At 38.5% G+C, this 18,213-nt stretch overlaps 1 protein-coding gene across 2 annotated transcripts in view; it reads right to left on the bottom strand.

Annotated features, from left to right (window-relative positions):
* The window catches only part of LOC136848985 (serine-rich adhesin for platelets-like), a 118,021-nt gene that overhangs the window by 20,340 nt on the left and 79,468 nt on the right, over window positions 1-18,213 (bottom strand). Inside the window, exon 1 of one of the 2 annotated variants that reach the window (XM_067121795.1) lies at window positions 12,327-12,661. The exons of the other annotated variant lie outside the window; for it this stretch is intronic. Within the exon in view, the coding sequence (XP_066977896.1) occupies window positions 12,327-12,494 (168 nt within the window). The 5' untranslated portion in view covers window positions 12,495-12,661. Of the gene's footprint in view, window positions 1-12,326; window positions 12,662-18,213 lie in introns of those variants that run through there. 2 annotated transcript variants of the gene reach the window in all.

The raw sequence follows: 18,213 nt of genomic DNA, 5'->3' as shown, positions 1-18,213 counted from the left end.
GTAGGGTCAGGTAACAGTAGTATAAGATTCCGCAAAAACTTTCAAGGGCAAATTTATGGCCAGCGTTTGATAGTGACACTAGAAGTCGTTTACTGTATCATGTTGTGGTTGGGTCTCTCTCTCTCTCTCTCTCTCTCTCTCTCTCTCTCTCTCTCTCTCTCTCTCTCTCTCTCTCTCAGGCGAGGAATGATTAGAGAGTCCTATTACTTACAAGACAGCGTCTGATAGCAAGAGCCGAAGGTGGCTGTGGTGTGATGAAACTGGCGGTCTTTACCACGCTGAGGAATGCTTACGGCCGGCCATAAACGTGCAGCAGACGCATGATTCGAACTGCTGAATAATGCGGATTGTTTTGGTTCGCCATTTTTCATGGGGCTTCTCGGCAGTCTGAGTTAATGCCTTTCTTAATGGAAGTGTCTATGCTACTTTCTTTCTTTTTTTATTTTTTTTTTTATTATCTTCTGCCTTCCTGTAATTTCAAACACTGCTGCTGAGTCTGACTGATGGGGTGCCATTAGTAGATCCCTTGGGTGAAGCCAGAAGTCTGCTGTCAGGGTCTCATCAATTTTTGCGACATTAAAGGCATGGCAGTAAACGACGGAAAAGAGAATATGAGGATTTTGTATGTTTGTTACGTCCTTTTTTTTTGTGCATACATACATGCATACATACACATGCTGTCATTAACCCAACTTGCCTTTATTTTTCATTTGTTTTCCCTGATGATACTTTCACGCCACAGCTCGAAATGTCAGTTGGGAGGAAAAATCTTTGTCAAATGTTTGTTCATAAAATAAGGAGTGCTTCACTCTCGCCTCCCTGACCTGCAGCAGTCCCGTTCTGTAGAGATGCCACGATGACAAACGGCACAACTCCAGACGGGGTTCGTCAGTGTTACTGATGATGATTCTCGCTCATTTGGAAAAAAGAAACCTTTAATGCTGCTTCCAAGCGCCATGCTGCTAAGTATTAGTTCTCTGGACTTATTTTTGTTGTTATTCTGCTCGCTCGAGTTTCTGCCATTTTTGCAAATGTGCATTCTATTATGTGGAAGCTTGTTTTACAAGTAAACGATTTGAAATTGTTCCATGTTAGTGTCTGTGCTTCAGGCAGCTGTTGTAACCTTTTCAATTATTCTCTGTTTTTGAAAAGACATCCCTCCTGAAGGAGTTGTTGACCGGAACTTTGAGCGGTTTACCGAAATAGAAAGGACACGAGAGCCGCTTTAGTACTTTCTAATATAATTATTTTGGAAGTTAGAAACAAAAGTATGCAGACGGTGTATCTGAGAGGGGTGGTCAAACAGAGACTGTATCTGGACAAAACCTTTCACTGAGCGCATGTCGGCCACGATTTATATCAATGTTCTGGTGTTACTGCGAGCATTTTATTTCTTCCAACTCACCATTCCAGGGCTAGTGACATTAAACCAACAAAAATGTAACTTTTAATCACTCAGTCAGTGTTGGGTTGGGCATCAATGCTCGAGATCAGTTGTCATGATGACTGGGCGGATGGACGTTTTGCCTGGTGCCCGTTTTACCTTATCGCATTGATTGAATTGCAAGAGTATTGCAATGAGAGAGAGAGAGAGAGAGAGAGAGAGAGAGAGAGAGAGAGAGAGAGAGAGAGAGAGAGAGAGAGAGAGAGAGAGAGAGCGCAGGCAGAGAGAAAGAAAGAAATAAAAGATAAAAGGAGGTTTGGTCAAGAGGCTATCTGATGCTGGCATTGCATACCTGCGGGGGCACTTGTTCTCAGGTATAAAAGATGGGCCAAGAAGGACGGACAGGGAGTGTAGTGAGAGCTACGAAAGGTTGTTTAGAAAGGAGGACATAAACTCAGCTTCGGTAGGGGAGAGTGAAAGATGGAAATTACAGCTCAGAGAACTCGCTCCTTTCCTTTGGCTGAGCTCTTGATGTCATAAGTTCTTATTTGTCGTCTTGCAGCGACGCTTAATTGCGTTAGAAAATATGGAAACTGATGAAATATGTACTGCATATATGTATATATATATATATATATATATATATATATATATATATACAAGTTTCAATAATACACGATGTTTTGAATGTTATATATATATATATATATATATATTATATATATATATATATATATATATATATATATATATATATATATATATATATATATATGTATATATATATATATACTGTATATATATATATATATATATAGTAATAACTAATTTATTATTCTCTCAATTTTTTGATTTTTAAGAAAATTTATATATATATATATATATATTTGTATATATATAAACATATATATATATATATATATATATATATATATATATATATATATATATATATATATATATATATGTTTATACACATATATACAAAATATATATATATATATATAAATTTTCTTAAAAAAAAAAAATTGAGAGAATTTAATCAAATTAGTTATTACCATATATATATATATATATATATATATATATATATATATATATATATATATATATATAACATTCAAAACATCGTGTATTATTGAAACTTGAAAGTTATAAGTCACACACCTCACAATAGTACAGAGAATGTTCGTGTTTCACGGAGAAGTGAATTTAACGTAATCGTTTGAATTTTTACAGGAAAATTGTCACAAATCCTAACAAAAAAAAATGGTTTATAGAGAGAGAGAGAGAGAGACACCGTGATCAGTGCTGATTAAGCGGTACATTACCAGGTGACGATAATGATAACGTGTGAGAAGTAGTTTTGGGGCAGCAGGAATGGGAGGTGGGCCTATCTCTAGGGGGTTTGGGGCAAGGGATAAGTGGAGAAGGGACGAGCTCGCGCGTGCCAAGACCCGCGCCACAGGTCAGTATGCAAAGTCGGTGGAAGTAGAAGAAGAATTAAAAGGCAGAAATAGCCAGCGACCCGTGTTCGTGGAACGGGACAGCAGGATAAAGCATTGCAAGGTGAAAGTCGAGGCTCTCGGAGATCCACGAATAGGCCGCGACGTGATTGCCGGACTAGAAAAGAAGATTCGGTAATGGAGGTAATATAGTGTTTTGCCTTTGGTGTGAAAGCTGGCGGGCCTCCTCTACAACAGTGTGCATTGAGGTATCAGTCGGATGCTGACCATATTCGTAAGAAGAGGAAGTTTTGTTTTTGTTTGGTTAAAGGAGAATAGTCTGCCAGGAAGACCTCCTGAAAGTATCTAGAAACTTTTTGACAGTATTTGATGCTAGTTCGAAAATGTATTATTTTCAGTTTGTTACAACCCAATGCTGATTTTGTCTTTAACGGCATAATTATTTCATAAAAAAAAGCCCTTCATTCTTAACGGAGCCATAGAAATTACAATAAGTAAAAGAACACATATGCGAAGTAAATTACAATTATTTCTGTATAATTAGAAAAATGATAGATCTTGAGCATTTCCTAAGATGGTTATCTTCACTTAGGAGAAAAAATCAGGGAAATCTCGGTAAATCCTTTCCAGTATGCAGGAAAGGGACATCATGCACGCTGGAGAGTGATGGGTGCACCGCTGTGAGGAGATTCAAGCGCCAACAATTATGCAGCTGGTGCAAAGTGAGAAGAAGCGGCGATGGGTTGAGTGAAGCGCAACGGAAGGAATGGCGAAGGCCGATCTGACCTCTTGGGAGGACTCTTCGAATGATCGAGCAGGAAGGCGCAGCAACTTAGGCACAATAGATGATTATGGGAGAAAGTTATGTGGTGACGGAGGTAGGAGGAAAGTAGGAATAAGTAACCGAAAGGAGGGGAGCGTTAGAAAGGTCATCGTCTTGACAGCTGACCTTTCCAGGAATGAAGTGACTGATGAGCTAACAAGAGGTCGACATACGGTTTGGAATGCAATTAAGGAGTGACCTGACCCGCGGGAACTTCAAGTTGCACTGTACCACGGCAATTAGCATTTTGCCAAAACTCATCCTCACCTGAAGGGGGAAGAGAGGATGCGATGGAGAAAACTGGCATCCTTCGAAATTGCTGGAAGTATGCCATAGCGCTGATGCTGGGGGAAAGAGCTTGTTAGGGAGAGAAAGGGTTTTTGCCCTTGGACAGTGCTCAGTGTATTTCCAAGCCTTTTGGAGTGGAATTTCTATTCATGAGTTGTAATCACTAGCGAGATACTGGAATTAATGTCGTAATGGAAGAGACAAATTTCTTATGTATCAGATAAAGCTATGATCAATTTGCAAGTTTCATTATCTATGAAGCGTTTGTGTACTTGCAGAATTTAAAAATAAATACCTGAGTAATAAACGTGAACTTATTTAACACAAGCCGACCCGTACCTTTGTTATAAACTATAAAGGCAAGTGTACTGGGGAAGGAAATGCCCATATCAATACAACAAACCGGATATCGAAGGAGCATTCTATTTCAGGCGGTATTATACCTCTTCACTACCGAAAATGATTTTGGTGTTACACTCAAGAAATATTTGTACAAGGGGTTTCCAAACGACAGGTAATTAAGGGCTTTGCACAGTTCGATAGGTTCCTCCTGATAACAAAGTGTAAGGAGTGGTTATCTTCTTCAAGAATGCACCCGATTATATTCTGGTTTTCATGACAGGTGTGAAAGATTCATAAAAGTAGGAATTTGGGATTTCAAATACTTCGTGGGCATTTGTCTTCCCTCAGAGACCCAGAGGTAGAGCGAATTGGATATTAAACGACATTTGTAGCTTAACGTTTGTGAATATATATATATATATATATATATATATATATATATATATATATATATATATATATATATATATATATATATATATATATATATATATATATATATATATGAGTACAGACAAGAGGATGGGAACTGGGTGGGGAGGGGAAGGTGGCAGCGTTGTTGATCTGAAGACGTTTCGGTCACCACGTGGATACAACGTTGCTCACACGGATGTAATAGGGGAGTAGTAGTCACGATCTGTCATCCACTTTTGGCTCTTTCTTCCGTTCATGACTTGTGCTTGAGTGGATGAAGGAGCAGAGCGAGCGAGCCAGTTCTGTTTATCTCTTTGTTGGCAGTTTTTCTTACCTTCTGTGTGCCGCTCGCTTTCACGAACAAGTTCGTCCCGGTGTTCTTCAAATGCTGAACGCTGACCCTTTTCCAGATTCCTTGGTGGTCAGTTTGTTCACATGACAATAGCTGGTGGTAATAAATTCTACTGTGATATCAGGTATTCGTGTGGGTAGTTCAGAAGACGACTGATTGAAGTAGTGTATTCGTATTGTATGTTCCAAGGCTAACTTTGCGAAGCTGTCCACAATTTACCTTCTTGCACATCAATAAAGCTGTACAATTCTTGTATTAGCAGGCAGAGATGTCCTTTAAAACTGAAGCTCTGGGCTTTGTTAGTAAGGCAATGAGAGGCAGACGCTTTCCCTTCGCTCTCAGTAACGTTCGTCCCTTACTGGACTGCGTGAGTTCCATGACTGGTAATCATGGCAATGAAAGAGCAGCATTCTTCACGTATGTTCACTTTCGCCATTCCTCCCGGCTCTTCGCTCCACTTAAGTGCCCTTTGCCCTCCATTTCTCCCTCCTCTCCCCCCTCCCCCTCCCCAACTCTTATTCTCCTCCGCCACAAACATAAACGTTCTCGAATACGACTGAAGGAGATGAGATCCTTTTCAGTGGTGTTCAGAACCTTTCCTCCTCGGAGTCGGGAGCCTACGCTGATGGTCGACTGCTCGAGCGAAATGGGTTTCTCTTTGGTCTTGTTTTTGAATATTTATAGTTTCTAATTGCCGCGGTCATGAGTTCAGATGGGCTATGAGGAACTTCGCTGTCATTGCGAAAGCGGTGGGAAGGGAAACAACTTGAGGAACCAAAGAGATATGAGGCATTGCGTGGATCAAGATTATAGTTGGGTCCACTTGTCATTTTTCCTAGAAGAACTATTGCGGTATTTTGGTATTTCACACGATTTTTGCTATGGGATGTAAATCCTTCAAGTTGCTTGAAGAGTTTTGCATACACACACGCACATATATACATAGATTTGTTTATATAAATCCTGAATATAGAGGTATAGACTGTTTTTAAATTTCTTCAAGAATATACGACATATTATCGTATAGTCCTTAGCTTTGATATTTGTAAGCCGTGAAAACCTTCGTTTTAATTCCACGTTCTCTTTTTTTATGACTATTACCTTTTTCCCTTCAGGTTTTTATCATAATTAAAGTTTAACGTTATACAAAACCTGGTAATACATCATCTTGCGATTCCATTTTGCCTGTTTGAAGAATGACAATCACAGCTATTCAGCTCTTATCGAGCGCTGATGGAGAAAGTGAAGGGAGACGTTTCCCTCCTAAGTGCTGATCAATTCGATCCATTCTGCATCAGGTGATTGCGGCCTCTTTGCAGCCTAATGGGCGATGCTGCGCGGTAATAAGTGCCGTTCACATTTGCTCAGGTCTGGTTGTGCCCCAGGAAGAAAGCGTACTTTTCTTTGAATGATGTAATGAATAACTTTTATTATCTCTCTCTCTATCATATATATATATATATATATATATATATATATATATATATATATATATATATATATATATATATATATATATATATATATATATATATATATATATATATATATATATATATATAATATATGCGCGCGTGCGTGTATGTCCTGCATTCTCCATTCCCTTGCGTGTAGTTCATGTTGTCACTTTGTTTCCCATGCTGAATACTGAGGATGTCCAAGTACTTTAAGTAGGAGGTTTTTGAAGTGTACTTCGTGGAATGGCAGGAGTCGTCGTGGTCGTTATCACTCACAGTTTTGTGTTTTGTTGGGCTAAGCTGAGAACAAAATGATGAAGGTTGGATTTTCGTTTCATCAGATCTTCTTCTTTTCTACCTTGTGCTTTCACTATACTGTGTTGTTGGGGCAAATTCCGAAAAGTACCTTTGCTTTGGCGTTTAGTATTGTTATTATTATTATTAGCACTCGTTTAGGAAAATCAAATATCCGAGATACATTGCTGCAGCACATGAGAAATCAGCAAAGTAATGTCTTCGTCAGTATTGGATCATGTTTTAAATCTTTCCTAAAACCCACGAAAAGTAGGGAAACTCTGTATTGGGATGTGGGCGGTTTGGCCGAATGTTCTCTCTCTAGTTTCACCTCAGGATGATTGAGATCAGCCGAATCCAGAATTTAAACGGCCGTTTCTTATGTTTCTTCTTCATACATACTACTTTGCTGTTTGATCCTACTTTCTTGCCTTTCTCTTTTCATTTTTTTTTTCTGTCGCTTTCTCTTCCGTGGGTTCTTCTGTTTGCGTTCATCCTACCTGTTATTCTTGTATTTCTGGATAATTTGCTTTTCTACACAAAGTTACTCTCTTTGCGTTCTTTCCCTTCTAATATTTTCTTTGCTTCTTTAACCTTCAACCTCCACCGTTCTTTCACAGCTCACCCTGGCTCTCAGCCTGTCTTATCTGGAATCTTAGATGACTCATGAGAACGAGGCAGCTGTACATTCCATGAACTCTCTATCTCTATCTCCCTTCCCCCCCAACAACCCCCACCTCTCTCTGTCGATGTACACTTTTCCATGATTTCTTCATATAGCGTGACTGTGGATCCCGTTGCTTTGTGCTTGCACGACCGTCTTCCCCCCTTCTCCTCCACCCCTCCCCCGGTCTGTGTTTGCAGTTCTCCTATTGCAAGATGCGTCGAATCTTCTTGCAAGGAGCGCGACGACGTCGTTTCTTATTCACTTGGACACAAAACGTTCTTCATTGATCGTGTGGCATCCTGAGAACGTTCAAGCATATGAAAGTACGAGTGATGTGGATGTGGTTTCTTGACGGACGATAGGTCTAATGCCATACAAATGCAGCATGGAGGACTATGAACTCATCTGCCGTCTGATCAAACGTTTCTGCTTCGTTTCCTTAACAGGATGCAAGGACGATGTGCTTTTGGCGGGGTCCACTAACGGGTCAGCGTTCGGATTGTCTGTAGTGTAACTTCTACATTATGTAAGGGAGTGTTCTATATTATATATTATGCATATTATCTATGAACATGACGCTTTGTATGGTAATACTGCTACTCTGTTATCTATACAAGCAGGTTAGTATAGCACGCACGCATTATATATATATATATATATATATATATATATATATATATATATATATATATATATGATGAAGCAGATAAAGGGCAGGAATACGATGCGATACGCATTTTGTTTTAATCCTACGTTTCGTGACAACATCGCCACATCTTCAGGGATTTTCTACAAAATAAAATATAATATGTTAACATAAAATACGAGCTGATTATAAAATCCAGTAGTTGAAAAAGCTAAAACAATTTTAATGGTAAAATTACAACTCACAGACTTAAATTACATGCACACTTGATTAAAACTGAGAATATAGGTACAAAAAAAAAAAAAAAAAAACTTTATAAAACGAAACGAACATTTAAATATCTCGGCAAATTATATATAAATAAAAAGAACGCCAACACATACAATAAAAAGCAAAAATTATACACTCATAAAACTACAGCTGAAGACAGCTACACATAACCAACCTTTCAGCATCAAAGATAAAAACACACTAAAAGTAAACACCGTCAAGTGTGCATGTAATTTAAGTCTGTGAGTTGTAATTTTACCATTAAAATTGTTTTAGCTTTTTTCAACTACTGGATTTTATAATCAGCTCGTATTTTATGTTAACATATTATATTTTATTTTGTAGAAAATCCCTGAAGATGTGGCGATGTTGTCACGAAACGTAGGATTAAAACAAAATGCGTATCGCATCGTATTCCTGCCCTTTATCTGCTTCATCGTATGAATGAGCGCCTTGCGCGTCTGATCTGTTTTCTATATATATATATATATATATATATATATATATATATATAGACACACACACGCCAGTCAAAGGAGTGACAATAATAACGCGGAAAGAAACTTGAAAAATGAATAAGACGTAGTGTCGGAGTTGTAAGTATCCTAAGGCGTGTTACAGAGGAGAAATATGTCCCGGCACAGTAGCCGATGTGTAGCAAGAGACTGAATGGGATAAGGCACGCACCTACTGTAGACCCAAGTGCAAGGCCAAGGTGTTCAGGGAGGGAAAGAACAAGTGGTGACTGTGTCTGAAGTGGCTCAGAGATGTAGGGACGCCTCTCTCTCGGTGCCCTCAAGTTACTAACTGAAGTCTGTCACCGATTTGGCTGTTTCCGAATGAATTTAGAGATGGCTGTAGCAGAGATGGAATGTTTTTCAAAAGGAGGTAAAGATTTCAGGCAGGTGGATAAACGTCATCGTTCTGTTCATCTTTGGTAGATTTCTTTTCACCGAATAGAGAGTTGTCTGTTACTGATAGTGCTGTAAGTGCAGAGAATTCAGCGTGATAAGAAAGTCCTCATTCGACAGGAGAGGAGGACCCCAACCAAAGAGAAGTGGGAACCGGAAGCTTCCCAATCGTAATCAAGTGTTACATCATGGTTTCAAAGATCAGCGAATTGTGACCGTGGGGTTAGCATCAAAGTCTAATCCGGTTCTCGACTGCAGGTATTCATCGACGTGCATAAGCCCTTGTTGCCGCCATGGCTCGTAACTGAAATCCGCTGCTCAACCGCTCACAGAGCAAAGAGATTAGTTAGCTTAGCTCCAGATAATTGGAATGAACGTGGATTTGGTCAGATTCGGTGGACTAAGGAAATGAATGACACATTATTACAGCTTTGAAAATTATCCTTTGTCGTTCAAGAGTTAGTATCCTACCAATCACAAACATAAATAAGTCGATTATACATGTAAACAGGCGTACATATGCATGCATGCATGCATGCATACATACACACACACATATATACATACATACACACACATACATATATATATATATATATATATATATATATATATATATATATATATATATATATATACACACATACACATACTTCGGAGTACTTCAAAATGAAAGCGAAGGAGAAATCACAAAGGAGGAAAAGAAATACAGATCTTGATTCGTCCCAACAGCTTCACCCTCCATCAGATTTATATATGTGTATTTATATACAGTATATCTATATATATTTAATATATATATTCATATATATGTATATGAATATATATTCATATATATTTAAGTATATATATATGTGTGCGTGTGTATAACTACTTTAACAATAATAATGTGTGTGTATAAATGTTTTATAAAGTCAAAGACTCGACGGGTTGTTTAGCAAGGCGCTGTGGCTCTCCAGTTGGCGATATTCCGATTCGGGTGGAATGCAGTGGGAAACCCGGTAGTTGTTAGACTGGTATCCTGCATCGATATGTCCCTTTGGATAAGTGAAAGCAGATCTTTACTTCTTGTTTGCGAGTAACGTGAGGAATGTTATGAGTCTTTAGCGCAAGGGGTGGGACGTTTCTTCTCTGAAAGCCGTTACAGGCAAGTTGCAGTTGGGATGTTGCCCCAGGCGAAAGGAAGAGTAGAGTTGAAAGCACAAAGATCAAGTGTGGAAACCAGCCCTGCCATATCTGCTGGGTCATGGTGCAGCGTAGGAGGAATAGTTGCTTCTCGAATGAAGCCGTCGGGATGAGGATTTTTCCTCACTCCTGTGAGAGAAGTTTCGGTCGTCACGCCATGAAACGTACTTTCAGATTCACAACTGTTTGTTGAGATTGATGGTCGTGCGTCATTTTAGATCTGAGATCCGAGCTGTTTATTACGGTTTTGCCGAAGAAATTTCTCTCACCACGAGGTCTACGGTGCACGGATGACTTGAAAAATATATCTTTTGCTTAACATGATGCTCGATAAGAAATTGCGCTGTGCCATCAAAAGTTGACCATCTTTATCTCGCGGGATTTTCGGAAACAAGTTGATTGAAGAGTGCGTGCTTCAAACAACCAGCGTTGGTAAAAAGACTTCTCGTAATGATTCGACACTCCACAGGAAAGATTGCAGTATGTCGCTTTGATTGTGGACATCCCACTAGTCATTCGGGTGTTATGGAAGGCTATCTCGGTGCGTTCGTATCTACCACCTGTCGCCCTCTTTCATCCAGCCACCTTGTCGAAGTTCACTAGGCAACGCCTCTACAAATTTTTGGCGGCCTCACGAAGGTTGCGCTGAAACACTATATATATATATATATATATATATATATATATATATATATATATATATATATATATATATATATATATATATATATATATATATATATATGTATGTATGTATGTATGTATGTATGTGTGTGCGTGTTTGTGTGCGTGGGGGGTGTTTAAATGTTTAAATGGGTCTTTATTGCATTTTTTACTCTTCGTTCGTCTCCGTCTAACGTAACTGACGGCTGTGAAACAACAAGAAATTTGGACAAATCTGAATAACATTTCAGTACTGGAGATGAATTTAACACGCATTTGTGATAAAGGCTATAAAATATCTGATTTTTCCAAAGAAAACGACAAACTATGAAATACATAAACGAATGTTAAATGCCGGTGATGGTTTGGCGCGGATCGTCAACTTTGATTATTTTTCGGACTCCTGGATGACTTGCAGGAGGCACTCTCTGTGGCAGTGATTTAAATGCTATCGTCTGAAGCGATCTGGATAAAGAAATTATGCTGATATTACGGCATATTACAGTATCACCATGACATGGTTATGTAATACACTGGAAAATGAAATGCTTATTTGTGTATATCGAGTTTTACTCCATTTTTATGTTTGTATATAGGGAGTTAAGTTGGTATTGTGTAAGTACGTGTATGCTAGGCGTATACAGTATAAAATTATATTTATTACTCGGTATCTTCCGTTTTAGTAATAGAAATTGATATGCAGTATTTGAGGAATCAAGAATCATGTATATATATATATATATATATATATATATATATATATATATATATATATATATATATATATATATATATATATATATACACACATATACACATATGTATTTGTGTATATATGTATAAATCTATTGTAAAATCAAAGACATACAAACACACACACACACACACATATATATACACATACATGCATATATACATACAAACACACACATATATATATATGTATGTGTATATACACACACATATATGTGTGTGCGTGTATGAATGTAATATTTAGTAGACACGCATAATTATACACACATGTGTAACCTTAGTGACCACAGTGGCACATCAAAAAATAAATACTACATAGCTGTATTGAACTTAATTGCATTCACAAATTAACACACACACCGGCAATTGGCCTCACTACCACGACGATGCAGAATGCTTTGGTATACGTACCTTAGTACAAAGGCACCTTCCAGTCAGCAAGTGCGAGAGACAAGAGGATACGGCCCGTCTCACACGTGTGGATGTACTGATGAGAGCGGCAGTTAGTCCTCCCCTTTTATAGCGTCCTTTCTCCGCCATCTTGCATTGGGCGGAGGGGTTCCGAGGATGCCTGTTCATTTTTTGGGCATCGGATAACGCATACGGTTCCCCGGTGATCGAATGGATTGTTTTCAAATGGTAGCATCATATTTGATAAGAGCGATTCTGTATGCTCATTAGGAATGCAGTTTAATTTTCTTCCTGGCACTGGTCCTACCTTTCTTCTTGACCACCCTCCCAGCTGTAGACCTCATCCACGATGCATCACCACCTTTCTTTTCTTCCCGTTCACGTCTTTCCTTTTCTTTTTTTTTTTTAGTTCCTCGCTCTCTTCTCCTTCTTCTTCTTCTTCTTCTTCTTCTTGACTCTTTGCTTGAATGGCGTAACACCGATCAGTATTTGACCTCGCACAGGATCCCGTGTGCGATGGCCTCTCGCCCTGTGCCAGTGTAGGAGAGCACAAATGCAGATGAAAATTAAGATAAAACTGTTACTGTAGTCTGTCCTAGAAGTGAAGAAATTTCTCTGAGCGTCTATTATCCTATAACAGAGCGAGATTGCCTTTCCCTTCCTTCCAATGGAATGATAGGTCGTGAAAGTACTTTCCTCTCACCTATTGCCGTCTAAATAGCTCGGGCGGCCAGCTCCTAACGTTCCTTTTATTAGTCAGAAATTCTAATGGGAATGACGGCGTGCGACTTGAACTGCCGTCAACGAGCAGTAAGATCGTTTTCTATTGTGGGTGACGGCGATGGAGAAAGTTGTCCTTCTTGGATGGTGGCGCCGGGGGTGGGAGGTTGTGGGGGTTCGGGGAGCGGAGAGGCCATTAGGCGCCATGAGAAAAGGATCCTCTTTTACGACCTAGCAGGACATTGTGGCCATAAGGAAGCATCTTCGTCCTTCTTTTCCTTTAAGGATCCACTGAAGAATTTAACTTAGGAAATCTCTCTCTCTCTCTCTCTCTCTCTCTCTCTCTCTCTCTCTCTCTCTCTCTGTATACACAATTTCTAGAAGACGTTTCCACCACAAAAGAAGCATTGTTTTTTTGTGATTTACCAAATACTAGATGGATTGGAAACCTCCACAGTGGCGTCCAGTTAAACAACAGCTACGTCTCATTTTTATCATACTGCTTTCATAAATATATATATATATATATATATATATATATATATATATATATATATATATATATATATATATATATATATATATATATATATATATATATATATATATATATATATATATATATATGTATATATATATATATATATATATATATATATATATATATATATATATATATATATATATATATATAACAATATATGTGTGTGTGTGTGTTTGTGTGAAAATATACTACTCATCACTCACTCACACACATGAACATTTACGCATGTAGCTTTGGACAGTTGCTTCATTTGCTTCCAAGAAAGAAAGAATGTGCGGAATGTTTTTCATTCCCAGTCAAATTGAAATAGTTGTGCGGAAGTTGCAGTAAACATTCTGAAAAATCTTGTTGCAGACACACTACGGTGCATGACAACGGTGAAGTAAGCACGGTATACATGTCCACGAGACTCATCACCCTTCGGCAGAAAAGATTGCTCCGTGTTTCTCAATTCTGGCACGACGAGCTCATCTTTCTCGCAAATTCGCTTCTGTTTTTGTCCGGGATTACAAACAACAGAAAATAAGGTCTGTAGTCTCTAGAAAATGAAGGAAAATTGCAAATTTTTTTTCTCTCTCTTTTTTGCATAGTGATCAAATCTAAGTCAAGGCCTCTGTCTTTCTATCTGTCGGATAGCGTGCGTCATGCGAGCGCCAGAAGGGTAATTTAGTTCACGGAATGTTCATTCAGGATTCCTTGCTAAAGAATTCCAGTTTAATCTCTTCTTGGAATTTGGGCTGTAACTGACAAAATCAGACCATGATAAAACTTTAGCTTGACAATGATCTCAACGACAATTATCTCTTTGCATGAAATGAGAAAATTGACGGTGTATTGGGCTGAATATGCAACAGGCATTCTCGTCTCGCAGCGTCATTGTTTGCGAAATGGAAATGGTTCGTCTTAACCTGAATGACTCTTCCATTGCCTCAGATGTGCCGTTCATTTGATTGTGAGTTTAATAATATCATCGGAGCAACGCCGCCATTTCACCTCACTCTCATTTCCAGCCATGTATCCTTGGACTGCATTTTTTAGGCTATTTTTTTATCATTTGCTGTCTCCATCTTCCTTTCTCCGTATTTTTAGTTTCGCTATGATTCCTGGCAATTTATTGGGAGGTTGAACATGACTGTAAGACGGCGGGTTACAAGGAGACTCACCCGACTGGTCCAGGTTTTGCAAGCTTTGATCCGATTGTTGTACCTGATCAGCGATTAAGTCCTTGCAAGTTCTGCAGATCTCCAGCATTAGGTATTTATTGAGAGATTAACTAGAAAAATAACTGCTGCTTTGCTGCACGTTTTAGAATGGTTGGGTAAAACGGAATTATAATGTCCAGACAGATATTGATAGATGTTTCTGTTCAGTTTTTTTATTGCTCTTCAGTGACATTAGAAAACTTTCTGTAGTTTATTTTTTTACTTTCACTCGTTATGTTTTTTTTATCATGTTTAGGCTTTAAAATAGTTTTCTAAGTATTTTATATATATATATATATATATATATATATATATATATATATATATATATATATATATGTGTATAGGAAAACATATTGTAGATTTCTCACTAATTCTGTCTCAATCTACGCCGCTGAAACAAGCTACTCAATCTCTCTCCCCTCTAAAAGGGTCTGCACCTTGTTCATCTGCTGGATAAACTACAACGTGCATTAAATTTAAGAATTTCGTGTTTGTCTGTCAGTCTATTGGTAAAATTATACTAATTTCAAAGATCTTACTGACTTTCAGTTTCATCCACTAATTGATAGCGCATATAATTAACGCTTTTAGTAATTCGTATATGTGTTTCAAGTGGAGTTACAGTTGCCAGGGTTTTTATTATAACCACCTTTTCTTGTTTCTTTTTATTTTATTGGGTTGCTTAGATCATCTAAGAGAAAATTTGTTAGAATGTGAGAAACTTCTGACAGAACAGTTATTTTCAAATTAAGGTAGCCACCATTCACCTTCGTCATCATCACCAGCGCCACGTAATGCCAAGGAACTTCAATCAATTCTGCCACTGATGTCTTCCCTGTGCTTTGTGTGTCACTGATCTCCGCTCTTGTCCAGCCCGCCTTCTCTTCGTTCTCGCCCAAGCTCGTCTGGGTCTGTGTCTATTGTTCTATTTGACTTTTTCAGTCTTTCACTAAATTCCGGTTCATCGGATGCTGAATCAGTCAGTATTCTGCCCAATTCATCTATATTAGATACCGGCATATTGCTATAAGAGTCGTTTGACCTCCTGGCCTTCTGCCATAGTACTGTACAAGGTACAACCACTCTAACTTTGGGTCAAGGAAACTGCTGGTAAGGATGAAATCTATTAGTTTCGTTTCGCATGTAAACCGCTCCCCTCCCGACCTCACTGGTGGGACGTTCATGGTCCTTAGTTTCTTGAGATGGAGGGCAGCCCTGACTGCAACTGGCGTTGATGAGTTCGAAATCTGCAGCGGTAATGCAAAGCCGCACTAGACTCCCTTCGGGTAAATGGATCGCAGTTATATGAAGGACTCATTCAATAGGAAATGTAAGTCACCTAAACGGTATCACTTCAGCCGTTAAAACCTGTCGATACACAGTCCACAGTTGATAATAGTTACTTATTCCATTAAGAATGTAGCAAATAGAGTAAAATTTACTGTGTAAAGAACACTCTCGTTATTTATGCCTGAGTCACTGCAAAATAACTTCAGAAAGTGACCTAATTCTGACATTCAATCTCGCTAACATGACAGGAATGAAAGAAGCCTCTTCATAAAACCTGTAATGCACATCACTTGTTTCTTCCGTATACTGTATATTAGGCTATGTGGCAGAGAGTCACGCGGATTATCCTTAAGATCTCGGATAAAAAATTCCTGTTCAATGTAAAGCTAATTTTCAGTCGTCAAAACCCAGCACGAACAATAACCATGAAGCTCTCCAAGGCAAACAATCATTTTTCATCATTAACTAAGATAAGACTCCGGTACAGTACAGGTACATGGCTCGTGGGAAGGACGCATCGTGTTGCGTGTGTCGTCAAGAAGTTGAAGAATGTTATCCACCTCATTTATTCGCTTTATCGTTGTTCCTCAACAAAGGCCCGTGGCTACAAGCACTTCTTCATTATCATTCCCTTTGGGTGGGAGTTATAACCAAAGTACTGTCAATTCGTCATGAAGCGGTATTTCTGGCTTAATATTTGTGAAGATATAAGAAGTCAGACCCGAATCAATTTTCAACAAGTAAAAAATACTCCGAAATTCTTCGGCGCAATCACGTTTTCTGCACAGCGTATAATGCTGTATGAGCCACGGCCCATGAAACTTTCAGCCACGGCCCGGCGGTGCCTGTCCTATAGCGTTGCCAGATCATGACTAATTTTAACTTCAAATAAAATAAAAACTACTGAGGCTGGTGGGCTGCAGTTTGGTATGTTGGATGATAGGAGGGTGGATGATTAACTTACCAATTTGCAGCCCTCTAGCTCAGTAGTTTTTAAGATCTGAGGGCGGACAGAAAAGTGTGGACGGACAGACAAAGCCATCCCAATAGTTTTCTTTTTCAGAAAACTAATAAAAGACCATAATTAGCCACTTTTTACAAACTTGACAATCAGCTATAATGGAGGAGATGGGTTGATATTAATTCCAAGTACAAATCCTGAATTCGACAAGAATATGTACAACTAAGTCGGGATCAATTTATATCTCTCGACGGTTTGCCTTCTTTTCTAAAAAAAAAAAAGGCCTATGTTCGAATCCTGGCCGGGACAGAAGCACTTAATATTTATGAGGAGCATAAATAAAAAAGTAAATAAAACATAAAAATAAAATAAATAAAAATAAAAAATAAATAAATAAGAGCATATTAAATATATGCTGTATATATACATATATATACATATATATATATGTATATTTTATTTTTATATATAATATATATATACTTAGAGAGAGAGAGAGAGAGAGAGAGAGAGAGAGAGAGAGAGAGAGAGAGAGAGAGAGAGAGAGAGACTCGTCCCCCCGCTCCCTCACGCCTTTAAAGGCAAAAGAGAAGAAAGACTGCCATCCAAAGAGAGAGTAACCCCCACTGAAGAGAGAGAGAGAGAGAGAGAGAGAGAGAGAGAGAGGCACTGCAGCGGATAGAAAGATAAAGGTGGGACTATCGAGTAGACGTAATGACGAGCTTCGTTCGATTGCATCCCGAGTAGAAAGTAAACCAAAAGGTCGCCAAAACACAAACATTAGGGAAAATAGACAGAAGCATGCAGAATTACCGGCATTTGCGCACAACTAATACTCCTCGTTTTAAAAGCGCAAGTGACGTTTTTAAAAGAAAAATGTAATTTCTCCAACACCTGCTACGTTGAATGAAGTCAAAAGCGTTTTGATTCTACTGACATCCTAGGCTAGGCAATCGAAATTTGCATTGGAGACGTGGGGACAGACAGGTGCATACTGAGCCTCAGAGCACTAAACATGCACGGTTCCTCTGCAAACTAAACGAGGTTCGCGACACTGGGTTTATCTGCGAGCAAAATTAGGATATTTATATTCTGGGGCAATGAGGAATCACATTAAGTGATCGCGACCAAGAAGTAATCCGCAGATAAGACGAAAACGGCTAGATT

The sequence above is a fragment of the Macrobrachium rosenbergii genome, chromosome 20 (genome assembly GCF_040412425.1).
Source record: "Macrobrachium rosenbergii isolate ZJJX-2024 chromosome 20, ASM4041242v1, whole genome shotgun sequence".
Classification (NCBI taxonomy): domain Eukaryota; kingdom Metazoa; phylum Arthropoda; class Malacostraca; order Decapoda; family Palaemonidae; genus Macrobrachium; species Macrobrachium rosenbergii.
Note: the sequence above shows the minus strand (reverse complement) of the source record. Positions and strands in the feature narration are given on the sequence as shown.